This window comes from Entelurus aequoreus, linkage group LG10 (assembly GCF_033978785.1).
Source record: "Entelurus aequoreus isolate RoL-2023_Sb linkage group LG10, RoL_Eaeq_v1.1, whole genome shotgun sequence".
Taxonomy (NCBI): domain Eukaryota; kingdom Metazoa; phylum Chordata; class Actinopteri; order Syngnathiformes; family Syngnathidae; genus Entelurus; species Entelurus aequoreus.
In genome coordinates this window covers 37,000,771-37,020,323 of record NC_084740.1, presented here as the reverse complement: position 1 = coordinate 37,020,323, position 19,553 = coordinate 37,000,771, and the positions used below count along the sequence as shown (strand labels likewise).

General features: G+C 42.8%; 1 protein-coding gene across 1 annotated transcript in view; it reads right to left on the bottom strand.

Moving 5' to 3' along the window:
- The window catches only part of LOC133658552 (protein IWS1 homolog), a 29,241-nt gene extending 9,704 nt beyond the window's left edge, over positions 1–19,537 (bottom strand). The window contains exons 1-10 of the mRNA XM_062060716.1: positions 19,308–19,537; positions 15,116–15,198; positions 6,645–8,673; positions 6,359–6,418; positions 6,081–6,288; positions 2,185–2,242; positions 1,985–2,100; positions 1,757–1,907; positions 1,596–1,678; positions 1,381–1,510 (exon numbers count right to left, since the gene is read on the bottom strand). Coding sequence (XP_061916700.1) covers positions 1,381–1,510; positions 1,596–1,678; positions 1,757–1,907; positions 1,985–2,100; positions 2,185–2,242; positions 6,081–6,288; positions 6,359–6,418; positions 6,645–8,673; positions 15,116–15,198; positions 19,308–19,350 — 2,961 coding nt within the window. The 5' untranslated portion in view covers positions 19,351–19,537. The remainder of the gene's footprint in view (positions 1–1,380; positions 1,511–1,595; positions 1,679–1,756; positions 1,908–1,984; positions 2,101–2,184; positions 2,243–6,080; positions 6,289–6,358; positions 6,419–6,644; positions 8,674–15,115; positions 15,199–19,307) is intronic.
- Positions 19,538–19,553: the final 16 nt, after the last annotated feature.

Here is a 19,553-nt window from a genome sequence, read left to right as displayed (position 1 = left end):
CATCCATCTCACTGTCCCCTTATTTAAACTGTCCACCGTGGGTGCCCGAGCTTCCAGCCGCTCTGCCCCTCATCTTTGGAACTCATTACCACCAGACCTTCGTAACTTACACTCAATATCCCTCTTCAAATCAAGACTCAAAACACACCTATTCCTGACTGCTTATTCATTGTAAATCTTATCGATCTTTGTTGTTGTTTTTATCCAATTGATTTTATTGTTTTGATTTTGTACGGTGTCCTTGAGTGCCCAGAAAGGCGCCTTATAAGTAAAATGTATTATTATCATTTAAAAAAACAACAGCACTATAAAAAAAAAAAATTAGTTTCTTCCATTTTAACTGTTTTTATTTCAGGTTTTTTTAATCTTTTACACTTATTTTTTACCACCATAGAGTATGTACTTTTTGTGTAAAATAAAATGTTTGTTAATTAAATGCAAAAATCTTCACATTTATTGGTGCAATACATTTTTGGTTAGATTTGACCAGTATTTTAAGTCAAAACATAATTGTCTAAATGTATCAATAAGTGCTTTAAGTACATTATGCTTGTGTATGGTACTTTTTTGTAACCTCTATTTTGTTAGCGCAGTCAGACCGGACTGCGCTATTATTGTGAAGGGGTGGAAGTGTGCTTTGCTGCTGTTCTCAGTTTGACGGGTAAAGAGGCGATTTGAGGCTGTTAAAACAAAGAAAGCGCCTCTCAAGTTGCGACCACTGTTTGTACATTGATGTTACATCCATGATGTTGTTCACAACACAAGCAGATGGGATGTGTTGTGGGAGTATGGATTGTTCTTGTTAGCTTTAGCTCCGTAGTTTAGTCGCTGTTTCAAGTGACCATTTTGAAATGGATTGTTTAGTTCAGAACCAAGCGGTGGAGTGTGTCGGGATTTTCCCAAACAAATGTGTCTTCAAAATGACAACATTTCACTCAGTTTCCCAGATATTATTTTGCATGTGACTCCGATCGTATGGCTTACTTTTTTGTTGAGTTTAGTGATATTGATTAGGCATACTAGCGTTGTGTCAAATAAAAAATAGCAACCATGGTGACATCCCAAGCATCTCGTATTCATGCTCTTTTTTCACTCATTCGCTCCTCATTTGTTTCACCGTCACAAGCTCTGGAATTTGCGCGGCTCATTAATTGTTTTTTCCCCGATTATTATATTTTCATTATGGTGAGAAGCCACAATCGAAATTAAAATTTGGTGAATTGTTCAGCCCTAGTGTGAGGCACGCCATTTTTCCACGCTCAGTTCACTCTTGATACATCCCAACTTTGCCGTGAAAAAGTGTGTGTGCCAGGGTTTTGTCCGCTCCCCTGGTCACTCACACACCAGACTGTTTTCAGTACACGCCGTTGTTGCACTCACCTCCTGCAGGATCTTGAGCAGCTCTTCCCGGATTCGTAGTGCAGGCAGCGACTTGTCAGGAAGTGGGCCGATCCACTCTTTGATGGCCGACATGACGCCACTGTCGATGAACGTGTCCTTCAGGTCCTGCCTGGGGGACAACACATCCAAAGAGGAGTTAAGGTTTGGACCCGGTCTCTTGTGACCTCGCCCACTCGGTGAAAGGAAGATCGTACTTTTTCAGGTGCATGACCACTTGAGGCAGCAGTGTCAGCTTTTTCAGCGCCGGTTTCTTCTGACTGTTGAGCGTTCTGTCCTCCTGCAAGGAGGAGGAGAGAGTCGGTTGGTAACAGGAAGTGCCACGTTGTCGCTCGTGCTTTTATTTTGACAGGCAGACCTCGGCGGCCTCGGTCATCTTCACGATCATGGCGCTGACTACGTCATCGGCGTCGCTGATAAATGTCCCGCCGTCACGATGACGCCTCTTCTTGCCGCTCATAGCCTTCTTGCGAGCGAGCATGATGTCAAAGTCGGACATGAAGCTGGTGCTGCACGCGCACACACAAAGAGTTAAATCAGCACACAGCGCCTTTTCATACATAGACGTGTTCGGAGTGAGTTATACTCGTGGCCGCTGCCGCCGCGCTCGACGCCCTCGTCAGAATCAGAATCCTCTTGCATCTGCTGCTTCTTCTGTGTGGCCTCCTCCTTGTCTCCTTCCAGGTCCTCCTGGTTGAATCCCTGCACACACAAAGCCATCACTTCCCTTGTTAACATCCGCACGCGCTCCGCGTCATGAATGAGTCACGGGGAAAAAGTACTCGCCGTGAACTCCTCCTCCTCCTCGTCTCCAGACTCTCCAAAGATGTCGGCAATCATTTTCCTGGGAGACACGCAGAGGTCCAAGTTGAGAGATGCTAAGACGATGCTAACAATGCTAATTTAACATATCGACATCAAGGTTTTAATTAGTGCGATTGCGTTTTTTCTCCGCCGTCATCAGTGACAGACATTTTCTTCCTCGCTTCAAACAGGGAGAAAGAGGTCTCACTCTGCATCGCTCTCAGCTCCTGAGCGCGTTCGTTTCACAGTAGAAATTAACTGAACGCAGTGAGCCCTCTTTGTCTCTGTGGGCGGAGAGCGACACGGCGAGACAGCTCACATTAGAAGCCCAGACAGAGAGCCTTGCGACTCCCCAAATTTGGAGGGAAAAAAATACAAAGCCAAATGTCCCGTTGTGGGAATATTTCTGTTTCAAATTGGATGGCAATTAGGGATGTCCGATAATGGCTTTTTGCCGATATCCGATATTCCGATATTGTCCAACTCTTTAATTACCGATACCGATATCAACCGATACCGATATCAACTGATATATGCAGTCGTGGAATTAACACATTATTATGCCTATTTTGGACATGTATGGTGAAGATAAGGTAGTTTTTAAAAATAATAATAAAATAAGATAACTAAATTAAAAACATTTTCTTGAATAAAAAAGAAAGTAAAACAATATAAAAACAGTTACATAGAAACTAGTAATTAATGAAAATTAGTAAAATTAACTGTTAAAGGTTAGTACTATTAGTGGACCAGCAGCACGCACAATCATGTGTGCTTACAGACTGTATTGATATATATTGATATATAATGTAGGAACCAGAATATTGATAACAGAAAGAAATGGGGGGAGGGAGTTTTTTTGGGTTGGTGCACTAATTGTAAGTGTATCTTGTGTTTTTTATGTTGATTTAATAAAAAAATTTAAAAAATAAAACCGATACAGATAATAAAAAAAACGATACCGATAATTTCCGATATTACATTTTAACGCATTTATCGGCCGATAATATCGGCAGGCCGATATTATCGGACATCCCTAATGGCAATATGAGTCCATCAACACAAACCAGCGAGAATGCCATGATCCCATGATGGCATTTGGCCACAAACAAAAACACAGCGTCCAACCTAGTTCTTCCTACTAAGAAAAAAAATCACTTTAAGAAGTTTTATATTTTTTTAAGGAACATTTTGCTCATAGAAATTAGTCCAATAAATTGTTTTATTTGTTTATTTATTTAGGATAAAGTTTATTACCTTCCAATTACAGGATAATGGTAAACAATTCTACAGTAGAGACAAATAAGATCATATCTTCTTAGATGGCTACTTACACTAGTATTATATATTATGATTACATTACATTATAAACACTGTATAGTTTGTATCGATTATTTTAAGAGCACGATGTAGGCCAGGGGTGTCAAACTCATTTTAGATCGGGGGCCACGTGGAGAAAAATCTACTCCCAAGTGGGCCAGACTGGTAAAATCCCAGCACGATAACTTCAAAATAAAGACAACTTCAGATTGTTTTCTTTGTTTAAAATCAGAACAAGCACATTCTGAAAGTGTACAAATCATAATGTTGGTTTTTGGTTTTTTTACACTTACATGTTGCGGTTAATAGTATTCCACCTTTATTTGTCGTTATTCACACTTTCTGAATAATTTTTCTGAATAATTTTTTTACACTTACATGTTGCGGTTAATAGTATTCCACCTTTATTTGTCGTTATTCACACTTTCTGAATAAATTATGTAATTATGTGATATGTTTATCAGTCAACTCATTGGTGTTAATTTTCAATCTATTAAGATTAAAAAAAAAAAATCAAAATCAAATTACAGGATGTACTGATGTACTAACGTCATGTGGTTTAATTTTTTACATATATAGCATAATCTACAGAGATACAAAGAATTGCTATTGCGACATCTACTGGACACATTTACAACAGCAGTTTCTATCATTCAAAAATTTTGGCTCTTTTTTTTTACCTAGCAATTTCATCCCACGGGCTGGTTAAACTCTGTTCTCGGGCCTTACGTTTGACACCCTTGATGTAGACAAAAGCTCCAAGTCTGTCTGCATGAAGCCAAATTTTTTTTAAAGTTAATGATTGCATAGTTTTAATGTGTGGTACCTTGAGACAAGAATATGTTCATTGACAGTTTAACAACGTTTAAATGCATACATTTTTTTTTATTGCAAATAGAGTCGCAATTTTGCAGAGTAAAATCCCAATTAGGTTTTTTCCACAAAATTGTGCAGCCCTACACTGGAAAAAGTCACAATCTCACCAGGTTTATATTTCTAATTTCTATTCAAATTATCTAGCTATCAGACTGTATAATGCATATGTTCTTTTTTGACTGTACTTGAATGTATAATAGACTGTATTTATTAGGGGTGTAACGGTACACAAAAATTTCGGTTCGGTGCGTACCTCGGTTTAGAGGTCACAGTTTGGTTCATTTTCGGTACAGTAAGAAAACAACAAAATATAAATTTTTGGGTTATTTATTTACCAAATTTGCAACATCTTCCAACAAAAATATTTTTCTTGGAGGAATATTTGATGTGAAGTAATCAGAACCTTGGATAGGTCAATAATTCATAATAACATTGATTTTGATTCAATATTATGTTTTGAGCAATGACAGTTTGAAAGAAAAAAAAAACAGCTTTGTTTTATTAGTCAACATTGCAACTTTTTCTAAATTACATTGAACCCTTAAGCTTTTTTATTTCACTTTTGTTATGTTTTTGTTTATTTTAATAGTATTTTTAGAATGTGCCGTGGGCCTTTAAAACATTAGCTGTGGGCCGCAAATGGCCTCCGGGGCACACTTTTGACACCCCTGCTATAGATAATAAAAAATTAAATCTGATAAATCTATGGATAAAAAGCAGAGCCTGGCGACGCATGCGCGTTTATCATAACTCTCTCGCTCTCTCTGTCTCTGCCCCTCCCTCACCAATGCTGCTGCGCGCACAATTTGTTTTGTTTTTACCCCTTCTTAACCCTGAACGTACATTGAAAACACACGCAACCCTAACTCAAAATGCCGGACATTTGAGGCATTTAAGAAACTCCGCCCTGACAGCTCCGCCAAAGAGGACATGTCCGGTGAAAAGAGGACGTATGGTCAGTCTATCGTAGCCCGTTAGCTGTTAGCATGCCGTTTGTTGTGCCTCGGTGTGCATTGTTTACACAACGTGCGTTACGCTACTTAATATGTCCGTGTGGAAACTCGTTCTGTACACCTCCGAACCGAATCGGAACCCCCGAACCGGAACTCCCGTACCGAAACAGTTCGATACAAATACACGTACCGTTGCACCCTTAGTATTTATATTATTCACATGTGAATAATGCTGTATAATAGACTGTATTTATATTATTCACATGTGAATAATGCTGTATAATAGACTGTATTTATATTATTCACATGTAAAAAATACCTAAGTGTTTATTGTAAGCGAACTGTGGTGCTGAATTTCCCCCAGGGATCAATAAAGTACTTTCTATTCTATTCTAAATTATCTAAACAAACTTAATACAAGTCACAATCCCCTGAATAGTATTTAGGCGACAGATCTGAGGAAAAAAATACTACTTTTGAGCATCACAACTTTGTTAAAAGGCACAAAACTTCACAGTCTTAGTAAATATATGTTTTACTTGCTAATTTCAAGATCACTTTAGAATTGTTAAAGCTTAAAAATAATGTCTTATTTTAAGAAATCTTACCAAGACAATTTTGGCTCGTTCCATTGGCAGATTTTTTTGTCATTACAAGCAAAAATAACTTGTATTAATTTTTTTTACCCTTTACAAGAGGGACATTTTTTCCAGTACAACATGTACTCACTCCTCCTCGTTGTCTTCAGAGTCGCTGTCGCTACCAAACAACGCCTTCTCGTCCTTCTTCTCGCCGGTGGCCTTTGACCTGTCGTCCTCATCGCTGCCGCTGTCAGAGCCCAACTCTCTCAGTTTGGCCGCCATACTTTTATCGGGTCCCCCCGAGTCGGCGTCGCTGTCGGAGTTGTCGTCGTCCGACACGGCCCGACTCCTCTTGGCTAAGGAGCAGACGTCACAATGTGTGTTTCAGTCTGTGTGTGCGCACTCAATTCTTCACTCTGGTCTCACCTGGTTTGTTTGTCTGCTCCTCATCCTCACTGTCTGATAGGATGGCCTTCTTCCTCTTCACTGCAAATACAATCACTCAAGAAGTTATTGATTGGGTATTGCCAATCAGTAACTTATATATATATATATATATATATATATATATATATATATATATATATATATATATATATATATATATATATATATATATATATTTCTTACAGACATATATATGACATAGCAACCTGTAATTGGAAGAGACTTGTTATTGTTATGCAGAATGAAACTGTTCTGAGGTCTGTACCTGGCTGCTCGTCATCGTCACTGTTGTCTGAGGTTCTGTGCGCCGCCTGCATTTCGACATCACTTCCTGTGGTGGCCTTCCTCTGCTCGCCCCCGTCCCCCTCGTCCTCGCTGTCTGACTTCATCACAGCCTTCCACTTGCCCCGTCTTTCCCCCTCAGCGTTCCCTTGCCGCCTCTCGGCCTCGTCATCAGAGTCAACGCGCGCCGCCTTGCGTCGAGTCGGCATCTCAGCGTCCGAGTCACTATCAGGTTTGGAGGGGCGGTTCGGGGACTTTGCTTTAGCGCCCTCGTCGCCAGAATCGCTGTTCGCTTTGGAGTGGCGGCTAAGAGACTTTGCTTTAGCGCCCTCGTCGCCAGAATCGCTGTTCGCTTTGGAGTGGCGGCTAAGAGACTTTGCTTTAGCGCCCTCGTCGCCAGAATCGCTGTTCGCTTTGGAGTGGCGGCTAAGAGACTTTGCTTTAGTGCCCTCGTCCCCAGAATCGCTGTCAGCGTTGAAAGGGCGGCGAGGAGACTTTTTTTTAGCGCCCTCGTCGCCAGAATCGCTGTCCGCTTTGGAGTGGCGGCTAAGAGACTTTGCTTTAGCGCCCTCGTCGCCAGAATCGCTGTCCGCTTTGGAGTGGCGGCTAAGAGACTTTGCTTTAGCGCCCTCGCCCCCAAAATCGCTGTCCGCTTTGGAGTGGCGGCTAAGAGACTTTGCTTTAGCGCTCTCGCCCCCAAAATCGCTGTCAGCGTTGAAAGGGCGGCGAGGAGACTTTTCTTTAGCGCCCTCGTCGCCAGAATCGCTGTCCGCTTTGGAGTGACGGCTAAGAGACTTTGCTTTAGCTTTCTTGCCTCCAGAATCGCTGTCAGCATTGAAAGAGCGGCGAGGAGACTTTTCTTTAGCGTCCTCGTCGCCAGAATCGCTGTCCGCTTTGGAGTGGCGGCTAAGAGACTTTGCTTTAGCGTTCTTGCCTCCAGAATCGCTGTCAGCATTGAAAGAGCGGCGAGGAGACTTTTCTTTAGCGTCCTCGTCGCCAGAATCGCTGTCCGCTTTGGAGTGGCGGCCAGGAGACTTTGCTTTAGCGTTCTTGCCTCCAGAATCGCTGTCAGCATTGAAAGAGCGGCGAGGAGACTTTTCTTTAGCGTCCTCGTCACCAGAGTCGCTGTCAGCATTGGAGTGGCGGCCAGGAGACTTTGTTTTGGCACCCTCATCGCCAGAATCGCTCTTAACATTGAAAGGGCGGCTGGGAGACTTTGTTTTGGCGTCCTCGTCGCCAGAATCACTGTCAGCATTGAAAGGGCGACGAGGAGACTTTGTTTTGGCGTCCTCATCGCCAGAATCGCTGTCAGCGTTGAAGGGGCTGCTGGGAGACTTTGGTTTGGCGTCCTCGTCGCCGGAATCGCTCTCAGCGTTGTAAGGGCGGCTGGGAGACTTTGCTCTGAAGTCCTCGTCGCCAGAATCGCTCTCAGCGTTGTAAGGGCGGCTGGGAGACTTTGCTCTGAAGTCCTCGTCGCCGGAATCGCTCTCAGCGTTGTAAGGGCGGCTGGGAGACTTTGCTCTGAAGTCCTCGTCTCCGGAATCGCTCTCAGCGTTGTAAGGGCGGCTGGGAGACTTTGCTCTGAAGTCCTCGTCGCCAGAATCGCTGTCAGCGTTGAAGGAGCGACTAGGAGACTTTGCTCTGATGTCCTCGTCACCGGAATCGCTGTCTGCGGCCGCTTTGGTGGCATCTCCCACTACCTCCATGTCCGAGCTGCTTCCCCTGCGCCTGACAGGGGACGGCGCCCCCCCATACTCGTTGTCCGAGGCGGCGTGTTTGACCGGCGATGATTCCTCGTTGTCTGATATGCTCATCCGGCGTTTGCCCACAGAGTCATCGTCGCTGTCGGCAGGCCTCGCCGCCTCTGCTTCAGAGTCGCTGCCTTCATTGCCATGGCGACCGATAGCTTCCGCCTCGGAGTCGCTGTCAACAGCCGGCCGGGCATCGTTCTCCGAGCCGCTGTCATCCCGGCGCTTTTTGTAGGACGCGTCCTCGTCATTGCTGCCCTCGTCCTGTTGACATAACCATTTGGTCATGTGACATTAACATCATGTACATTTTACAATTACACCACTTGTTTAAAAGTAGGTACGGCAGTCCGGTTGGCGACAAGATGGAGTAGTCGCACTTTTTTCACGCTCCCGCAAATTTCACTCCTACCATTCTGTATAGCTCAACTGAATGCAGTAACTGCTACTAACGTTTTAATAGTACTAATACCTTTTCGCGCTAAATGAGAAAATGTCTAACAGAGCCAAAAAGGAGGAGCAAAGGAAGGAGGATCTGGCGGCAAGTACCATCATGGCTACGCTAACTACAATGCTAGCGGACCACAAGACTTCTCTCTCGTCGGAGTTTAACTCCGCCTTTTCCAAACTCAACAACACGCTGGACTGTATTCAGACCACACTTCTGGAAAACCAGAAGCGTCTCTCCTCACTAGAACTGTTTGCCGACACAACCAGCCAGGATATGCTGGCTATGAACACCAAGCTAACATTCGTAACCGAGGAGAACGCGAGGCTAAAAGCTAAGCTAATAGACTTGGAGAGCAGAAGTCGTCGGAACAACATAAGAATTGTCGGCGTACCCGAAAACATCAAAGGTCCAAACCCAACAACGTTCTTCTCTCAACTGCTGGTCGAAGTCTTGGGTGAACACACGCTGTCGTCGACCCCGGAGCTGGACCGTGCCCACCGCTCGCTAACAGCAAAGCCAGGCCCCGGTGAGAGACCGCGTGCTATCGTGATATGCTTCCACCGATTCCAGACGAGGGAGCTGGTGGTGCGGGAAGCTCGGAAACGCAGGGGCAAACTAAAGTACAAGGACTCACCGATACACATCTTTGAAGACTACTGCCCTGAAATACTGGAACAGCGGGCCGTGTACCGGGACGTCATGAGGGATCTCTACAATCTGGGCCTCAAACCAGCACTCCACTATCCGGCCAAGCTAATGGTTTCAACCGAAGGTGGAAAGAGACGACGACTCGCATCTCTCAAAGACGCCCAAGATTTCGTCAAATCCCACAATCAACGCAGCCAAGAACATTCAAAAGAGTAATCTCAGTTGGTATGACTTTATTGAAACTTTGTTTGATACGATGTGACTATCCCACAGTGCATGGCAGGACGGCGCTAGCTTGGCTAACTGCAGCCATGTCTGGAGCCTACACTGCCGGCACCAACCTTAACAATCATTGCCTGCTTTATCACGGTTAACCATCCTAACATATCGCCAACTCCAGGCCTGACCGTGAATATTACATCTGGGTGGTCACTCATTGGATCCACTTTCATTCACTCTTTGTTTAACCTTTCAGCTAATATATTATACTGACATTCTAGAGCTAACCTGGTTAATATACATTTATCAGCATTGTTTAAACAACCCGCAATATTGGTAATTATGTTTTATTTCGCTACATCGACACGCAAATTATTTGGTCTCCCCTTTACATTTATTTAACATGTTCTAATAGATATATATTTCTACACTGTGGTTAACTTTTTCTGTTGGTATTTGACCTAACCGCTGACCTACTTATCTCTTGGTTGGTTACTGTTATTCCTTACCCACACACCCATGATGGTATGCACGTTCATGCATGGGTGTGTGTGTATGTATGTATACATATGTATATAGGTGTGTGTATATATGTATATGTACATGGCACCACTTGTACTTTAGGTTGCTATAGGTTTTTTGAGTTGTTTACACTTTTATAAGTTTTTTCTCGCTTTCTGAAGTTATCTTAGTACTGGGTACTATGTTTCTTGAGGAAATATATTGCAGTTTTGATGCACTTTAAAATGTTCTGACTCAGTTGGAGCCAATCTATTGGTCTCGGGAGGTGGAAAAAACCGGAAGCCGATATGGATACGTCCACGCAGGCGCGAGGACAGCGCACTGCTGTGAAAAGGACACTTAAGGTTCAGTTTCGACAATGGGGTTCTCAGGTCCTGGGACAATGGCCCTGTAGGTGGTTCCCAGGTTTAACCCACCTGGCATTGTTGTATGTTGTTGTGTCTGCGAGTATGTGTGTGAGTCTGTTGTGTTTTCTATATGTATGTGTTTTTATGGGTTTGTTTATCTCCTCATTCCTTCCTCTCACGCTTCTGTTTCATCCCCCCCTCTTACCAGTACTCTCTGCAGTTTCCAGTTATCATGCATCAGCCCCCCTCCTGACCCGCGTGTATACATCAGCCCGTTCTGCTCTCCTAGTTGGACATGGTGAGGTATGACAAGCGCCAGTAATACACTTAGATTTGTTTCATGGAATGTGAGGGGAGTGGGGAGCGCCACTAAAATAGGGAGGGTCTTGACCCATTTGCAAAACCTCAAAGGAGATATATTTTTCATTCAGGAGACCCACCTTCGCAACAGAGAGATTTCACGACTTAAAAGAGGCTGGATCAGCCATATTTTCCATTCAAAATTCAACGAAAGGGCCAGGGGCACAGCTATCCTTATTCGTAAAAATATTTCGTTCGAACTCAATCAAATTGTAGCAGACCCGGCTGGTCGTTATATTATTGTGTCCGGAAAGCTGCAAGGCACCCCAGTCATACTCGCTAGCGTTTATGGACCCAACTGGGATGACAGTTCTTATGTGACTAAACTGTTTACATCATTTCCGAACATTGGAAACCATTTTATCATTATGGGCGGGGACTTTAACCTGGTACAGGATCCTGTACTGGATCGATCATCTAACAAACTGGCTCCCTTATCTAATTCAGCTAAAACACTTGATACTTTCGCTAAACAGTTAGGTCTTACAGACCCATGGAGACATGCCTCCCCTACAATTAAACAATTTTCCTATTTCTCCCATGTACATCACACTTACACTCGGATAGACTTCTTTCTTCTCGACAATAGACTACTTTCCAAAACCAAAACATGTAATTACCATAGTATTGTAATCTCGGATCATGCCCCCACCTCAGTAGACATCAATATGGACACTCAACCTAGACCCCTTAAACAATGGCGATTCAACTCAGCCTTATTAGCAGAAGACCGCTATAAGAATTTCCTACAAGATCAAATTAAGTGTTTTTTCGAACTGAACGACTCGCCAGAAATCAGAAGAGGTATACTGTGGGAGGCATCTAAAGCCTATATTAGAGGTCAACTTATATCTTTTGTTTCAAACCTAAATAAGACAGAGACCATTCAAATCACTGAGCTGCTCCGCAAGATTAAGGATCTTGACGATAAGTACGCTTCAAACCCAGACCCGACACTATATAAAGAACGCCTTCGCCTACAAACTGACTTTGACCTTATGTCTGTCAATAGAGCGAAATTACAACTGCTCAAATCCAGACAACGATTTTTTGAATCTGGGGAAAAAGCTGGCAGGCTCTTAGCCCACCGGGTCAGGGAGGAAGCATCTTCGAGACTAATCACGTCTATTCGCTCTAACACAGGAGAACTACATACTGATCCAGCTAAGATTAATGAAACATTTGCTGCATTTTATACAACATTATATACCTCAGACTGCCCCCCTTCCTCAGATGAACTGTTTAGCGATACAACATTCCCCCAGATAGAATGTGGGGCTGCGAGGGGCCTGGGCCAGCCCATTAGTGTCATTGAGATTACGGAAGCCATCAAATCATTACAGAGCAATAAATCACCCGGCCCGGATGGCTTTAGTGCAGAATATTACAAAACTTTCTCCAGTGTTCTTGCTCCGGCTCTAAGAGACATGTATAATGAAGCTTTTCTGCAGCATCGCCTCCCAGAAACCTTATCGAGGGCCACCATTTCTCTCATCCTAAAAAAAGAAAAAGACCCCCTGCTTTGCAGCAGCTATAGACCAATTTCGCTCTTAAATGTAGATCTAAAAATTCTATCCAAGGTTCTCGCTCTCCGGCTCCAAAGGGTGATGCCTTCTATCATCTCGTTGGATCAAACAGGTTTTATGCTAGGCCGGCAATCCTCACACAACACTCGGCGCCTCCTAAACATTATCCATTCTCCAAACCCCTCGACCCCGGAGGTGGTAGTATCCCTCGATGCGGAGAAAGCCTTTGACAGGGTTGAATGGGAGTATCTATTTGAAGCGATGGGTCGGTTTGGTTTTAATGAGGATTTCATTCTCTGGGTTAAACTTTTGTACTCGTCCCCGGTAGCTTCGGTACGTACAAATAATACACTATCCGCCCCAATTTTTCTTAAAAGAGGCACTAGACAAGGTTGCCCGTTGTCTCCATTACTGTTTGCTATTGCGATAGAACCCCTTGCTCTTTGGCTGCGCGCGGAGGCAGGCTTTAAAGGTATCACCCGGTCGGACACGCTACACAAAGTCTCGCTTTATGCGGATGACCTGCTCTTGTACATCTCGGACCCTGCTAGCTCGCTCCCGGTAATATTTGACATTCTGGAGCGGTTTGGCACACACTCGGGCTACAAACTTAACTACCAAAAAAGTGAGCTGTTTCCGATTAATTCCTTAGCTAAACAGTTACCACGATCTTTAGCAGCATTCAAATGGGCACATGACGGGATTCATTACTTGGGAATCCTTATTACTCCGGCTATGTCTGATATGCTCCGGGCAAATTTTTTACCTCTAATTGAAAAGATGGAGAAGAACTTTGCCCGCTGGTCTGTTTTACCACTTTCTCTCGCCGGCCGGATCAATCTGATCAAGATGATCACTCTGCCTAAATTCCTCTACCTTTTTCAACATATCCCCATATTTATTACTAAATCATTTTTCGATAAATTAGACAAATCAATATCCAAATTTTTATGGGGGGCCGGATCGGCCCGAATCCGCAAGTCGGTCCTACAATCCCACAAATCTGAGGGAGGGCTTGCACTCCCCAATTTTAGACAATACTATTGGGCGGCTAACGTACAGAAACTCCTATACTGGATGGATGGAGGCTCTCAGACCCTCCCGGCCTGGGTATCCCTCGAAACGGCGATCCCACACTCCTCATTGCACTCTTGCTTATGCTCATCACTCCCTTTCCCATTTAAAATTGAAGGCGCAAACACCATTGTATCGACTCCATTAAAATATGGAACCAGCTACGTAAACACTTGGGGTTTCAGGGCCCATCTATATTGACCCCGCTACTTAAAAACCAATTATTTAAACCTTCCCGTACTGACCCCGCATTCATGACTTGGCACGATCATGGCATCACCACTGTGAAAGACCTCTATGCAGACGGAGTGTTCTCATCCTTCACTGAACTCTCTTCCAAATACGATTTGCCGAACTCCCACCTTTTTCGTTTTTTTCAGGCGAGGGACTTCGTAAAGAAACAGTTCCCACACTTTCCGAATCGTCCTCCGGAAACTCTTATAGATACATTGTTATCGTTGAGCCCTAATCATAAAAAATGTATCTCTGTGTTATATACCTCTTTAAGTTCAGTTGCTCCAAACTCTCTATCAGTGATAAGAGCCTCGTGGGAGAGCGATCTTAATACCAACATATCCGACCAACACTGGGACTCTGCCCTGAAACTGGTTCACTCCTCCTCAATATGTGCCCGCCATAATCTCATCCAATGCAAAGTAATCCATAAAATTCATTACACTAACTCCAAACTATCCAAAATCTACCCCACTGTTAGCAATACCTGCAATAGATGCAAACAATCTCCGGCCGACCATGTCCATATGTTCTGGTCCTGCTCTAAATTATGTTCCTTTTGGGAGGATATTTTTGACACGATCGGGAAAGCATACGGTCAAAACTTTCCCCCCAACCCATTATCAGACATTTTTGGCGTATGCCCCGATAACATGTGCCCGGTATCATTAAAACGCGCTGTTGCTTTTACGACCTTGCTGGCCAGGCGATTGATTTTGTTTAATTGGAAGCTGGCTCGTCCCCCATCACACGGCCGATGGATTAGAGAGGTTCTCTACAATCTAAAACTAGAAAAACTTAGGTTTTCGCTAAAAGGCTCGGCTCAAGCGTTTGAAAGCTCATGGAGTCCTTTCTTGCTGTTTGTCAACTCTCTTGATTTATCCCCAGACGCAGATGAGGAATAATCTCCCTTTTTATTTATTATTATTATTTTAATTTAATTGTATTTTATTTTATTTTTATTTTATTTCCTCCCTTTCTCTCCTTTCAGCCTGTTTGTCTGTCTCTGGCCTCGTATGTGTGTGTGTATGTGAGGATGTCTGTCTTTGTCGTCTTACTTGTTATATGATTGTGCCATATGTCCCTTGTTGGTGTGACCTGAGTGGGGTGGGAGGGTGGGTGGGGATTTGGGTTTTAAGGGAAAGGGTGTGAAGAATTTTCTGACTTTAAAATTGTACTGTTTCGACTTGCACTTTTTTCTGTATTTGAAAATGCCAATAAAAAAAAGTTGGATTAAAAGTAGGTACGGCACATCTCCTAAGTCAAAACTGCTATTAAAAGAAAACGTTCATGAAATCATCCAGGAATGCATCAATAACCCTGACCTCAGACTGATGTCTGTTGCTGCTCACGTCCTCACTGTCCGATGCTGGATGTTCATCCAGAACTGGAGTGCCGCCTCCATCATCTGTGGATGAAAACTCTTTTTATTAACTTCTCACTTTTTCAGCTTCTCATATTACTGAATAATTACCACATGGCAAATCAACTGTTAGAGAGTGGAAATCTCACTCGGTCCAATACCCCACCAGTGTTTTTCAACCACTGTGTACCTCAACCACTGTGTATCTCACGGCACAGTGCCGTGAGACAGTCTGGTGTGTTGTGGGAGATTATCTAATTTCACCTATTCAGTGTGTGAATGTGTGTGTGTGAATGGGTGAATGTGGAAATAGTGTCAAAGCGCTTTGAGTTCCTTAAAAAAAAAAAGGTAGAAAAGCGCTATACAAGTACAACCCATTTACCATTTACCATTTGGGTTAAAAATATTTTTTGCAAACCAGTAATTATAGTCTGTAAATTATGTGCTGTTGTTTAGTGTCTGTGCTGTCTAGAGCTCAGCAGAGTAACCGTGTAATACTCTTCCATATCAGTAGGTGGCGGCCGGTAGCTACCGTATTTTTCGGATTATAAATCGCAGTTTTTTTTCATAGTTTGGCCGGGGGTGCGACATATACGCCGGAGCGACTTATGTGTGAAATTATCAACACACTACCGTAAAATATAAAATAATATTATTTATCTCATTAGCGTAAGAGACGAAGCAAATGTCAGCAATCGTCACTCACACGTCAACCAATACGAATTTGGCGGGGGAGGGTCATGGCAGAAGTGCATTGTGGGTCATGGGATGCTAACTGCTATATGCTATATGCTACTGCCGTAGCTATAAAAATGGATCACATCAACATTGGCGGTAACTTATAAAAACTGAGAAGGGCTGAACTAAAATGGCACCGAAAAGGAAATCATATACTGCAGATTACAAGCTGGACGTAGTGAAATAGGCAACAGAGAACGGCAATCGAGCAGCAGAAAGAAAGGACATACCTGAGACGACTCCGGGGTGGAAGATTTCATGGGATTTAGCGATCGGGAGTGACAGATTGTTTGGTAAACGTATAGCATGTTCTATATGTTATAGTTATTTGAATGACTCTTGCCATTATGTGTTGCGTTAACATACCAGGCACGTTCTCAGTTGGTTATTTATGCCTCATATAATGTACACTTATTCAGCCTGTTGTTCACTATTCTTTATTTATTTTAAATTGCCTTTCAAATGTATATTCTTGGTGTTAGATTTTATCAAATAAATTTCCCCCAAAAATGTGACTTATACTCCAGTGCGACGTATATATGTTTTTTTCCTTCTTTATTGTGCATTTTCGGCCGGTGCAACGTATATTACGGAGCGACTTATAGTCCGAAAAATACGGTAATTGCTTTGTAGATGTCGGGACAGCGGGAGGCAGTGTGCAGGTAAAAAGGTGTCTAATGCTTAAACCAAAAATAAACACAAGGTGAGTGCCCCTAAGAAAAGGCATTGAAGCTATGCAGAACAAAACTAAAACTGAACTGGCTACAAAGTAAACAAAAACAGAATGCTGGATGACAGCAAAGACTTACTGTGGCGCAAAGACGGCGTCCACAAAGTACATCCGTACATGACATGACAATCAACAATGTCCCCACAAAGAAGGATAAAAACAACTGAAATATTCTTGCTTGCTAAAACAAAGCAGATGCGGGAAATATCGCTCAAAGGAAGACATGAAACTGCTACAGGAAAATACAAACAAAGAGAAAAAGACATTAAAGCAAGACAAGAACTAAAACACTACAAACAGGAAAACAGCAAAAAACTCTAAATAAGTCACGGCGTGATGTGACAGGCCGTGACAGTACACCTACTTTGAGACAAGAGCTATATTGATGCATGGTTGGTTATGGTTTAAAGGCCTACTGAAACAGATAGATAGAGTACACCTACTTTGAGACAAGAGCTATATTGATGCATGGTTGGTTATGGTTTAAAGGCCTACTGAAACAGATAGATAGATAGATAGATAGATAGATAGATAGATAGATAGATAGATAGATAGATAGATAGATAGATAGATAGATAGATAGATAGATAGATAGATAGATAGATAGATAGATAGATAGATAGATAGATAGATAGATAGAGATAGAGATAGAGATAGATAGATAGATAGATAGATAGATAGATAGATAGATAGATAGATAGATAGATAGTACTTTATTGATTCCTTCAGGAGAGTTCCCTCAGGAAAATTAAAATTCCAGCAGCAGTGTACAGAATTGAGATCGAATTTAAAAAAGTAAATAAAAGTAAATAACCCACTACTACCGACCACGAAGTCTGATAGTTTATATATCAATGATGAAATCTTAACATTGCAACACATGCCAATACGGCCGGGTTAGATCAGTAAAGTGCAATTTTAAATTTTGCGCGGAATATCCTGCTGAAAACGTCTCGGTATGATGACGCCTGCGCGTGACGTCACGGATTGTAGAGGACATTTTGGGACAGCATTGTGGCCAGCTATTAGGTCGTCTGTTTTCATCGCAAAATTCCACAGTATTCTGGACATCTGTGTTGGTGAATCTTTTGCAATTTGTTCAATGAACAATGGAGACAGCAAAAAAGAAAGCTGTAGGTGGGAAGCGGTGTACTGGCGGCCGGCTGCAGCAACACAAACATGTAGCCGGCGTTTCATTGTTTACATTCCCGAAAGATGACAGTCAAGCTTTACCATTGGCCTGTGGAGAACTGGGACAACAGAGACTCTTACCAGGAGGACTTTGAGTTGTATACGCAGACGCGGTACCGTGAGTATGCAACCAGAATGTTGCCATAAGCATTTAGTTTAATTTGTATTTGTAACGCAGTACGCAGCTGCGGCTTCCAAACATCTGATCGCTTGCCCGTACGTGCGTGCCGCTATGTGCATGTCACGTACATAACTTTGGGGACTTTGGGGAAATATATGTGCTGTATGAACCTTGCGGAGGTGAACGGTACTTTGGGCTGTGGGATTGAGTATCTTGTGCGGGTGTTTGATTTGTATTGACGGGTTATATGGACGGGAGGGGGGAGGTGTTTGTTATGCGGGATTAATTTGTGGCATATTAAATATAAGCCTGGTTGTGTTGTGGCTAATAGAGTATATATATATGTCTTGTGTTTATTTACTGTTTTAGTCATTCCCAGCTGAATATCAGGTCCCACCCGTCTCTCACAGCATCTTCCCTATCTGAATCGCTTCCACTGCCCTCTAGTCCTTCACTCTCACTTTCCTCATCCACAAATCTTTCATCCTCGCTCAAATTAATGGGGAAATCGTCGCTTTCTTGGTCCGAATTGCTCTCGCTGCTGGTGGCCATGATTGTAAACAATGTGCAGATGTGAGGAGCTCCACAACCTGTGACGTCACGCGCATATCGTCTGCTACTTCCGGTACAGGCAAGGCTTTTTTTTATCAGCGACCAAAAGTTGCAAACTTTATCGTCGATGTTCTCTGCTAAATCCTTTCAGCAAAAATATGGCAACATCGCGAAATGATCAAGTATGACACATAGGATTGACCTGCTATCCCCGTTTAAATAAGAAAATTGCATTTCAGTAGGCCTTTAGCTCAAGAAGAAATGTAGATTTAAATTCATATCCAACAATTGCGACAACTGTTAACAGAGTTTCGTTTTTTTAATGATTTCTGGTGGTGGTGTGCCTCCGGATTTTTTCAACGCAAAAAATGTGTCTTGGCTCAAAAAAGGTTGAAAAACACTGCCCTATAGTCACAATGTGTTATCAGTTGTTAACATTGTAGCAGTGTTTTAGTTACAATGTGTTAACAGTTTTTAACATTGTAGCAGTGTTTTAGTTACAATGTGTTATCAGTTGTTAACATTGTAGCAGTGTTTTAGTTACAATGTGTTATCAGTTGTTAACATTGTAGCAGTGTTTTAGTTACAATGTGTTATCAGTTGTTAACATTGTAGCAGTGTTTTAGTTGCCTAACTAAACGGGTGTTTAAAAACTTCAAACTACTTAGTCACTCTTTTGCTGTAACGATCACTTTTAGAACTTTTAGAGGCGGTTAAGAAGTCACATTTAAGCACATAATCAAAGTAATTTGATTGTTATTATAAATGTTATTTTTTAGCCAAACAGGTTAGCTTGTCCTGTGGGAAACAAGAAGTGTTTACCGGAGTGGCTCTCAGACATGAAGTCGTCCTCTTCTCCGTCCATTCCCCAGACGAAGACCGATCTTGAATAGAATTCAAACACGAGGACGACTCTCTGTTATCCACACTTTGTTTGAAAATGATTGAATGAATCATAAAGAAATGTAGGAAGCTTGAAACAGCTAGCTATTGCAGAAGGACGATCCAAAATGGCGCGGCCGGGTCCTATACGCATGCCCATTGCGCAGTACTCCTCGGCGCCTGGTA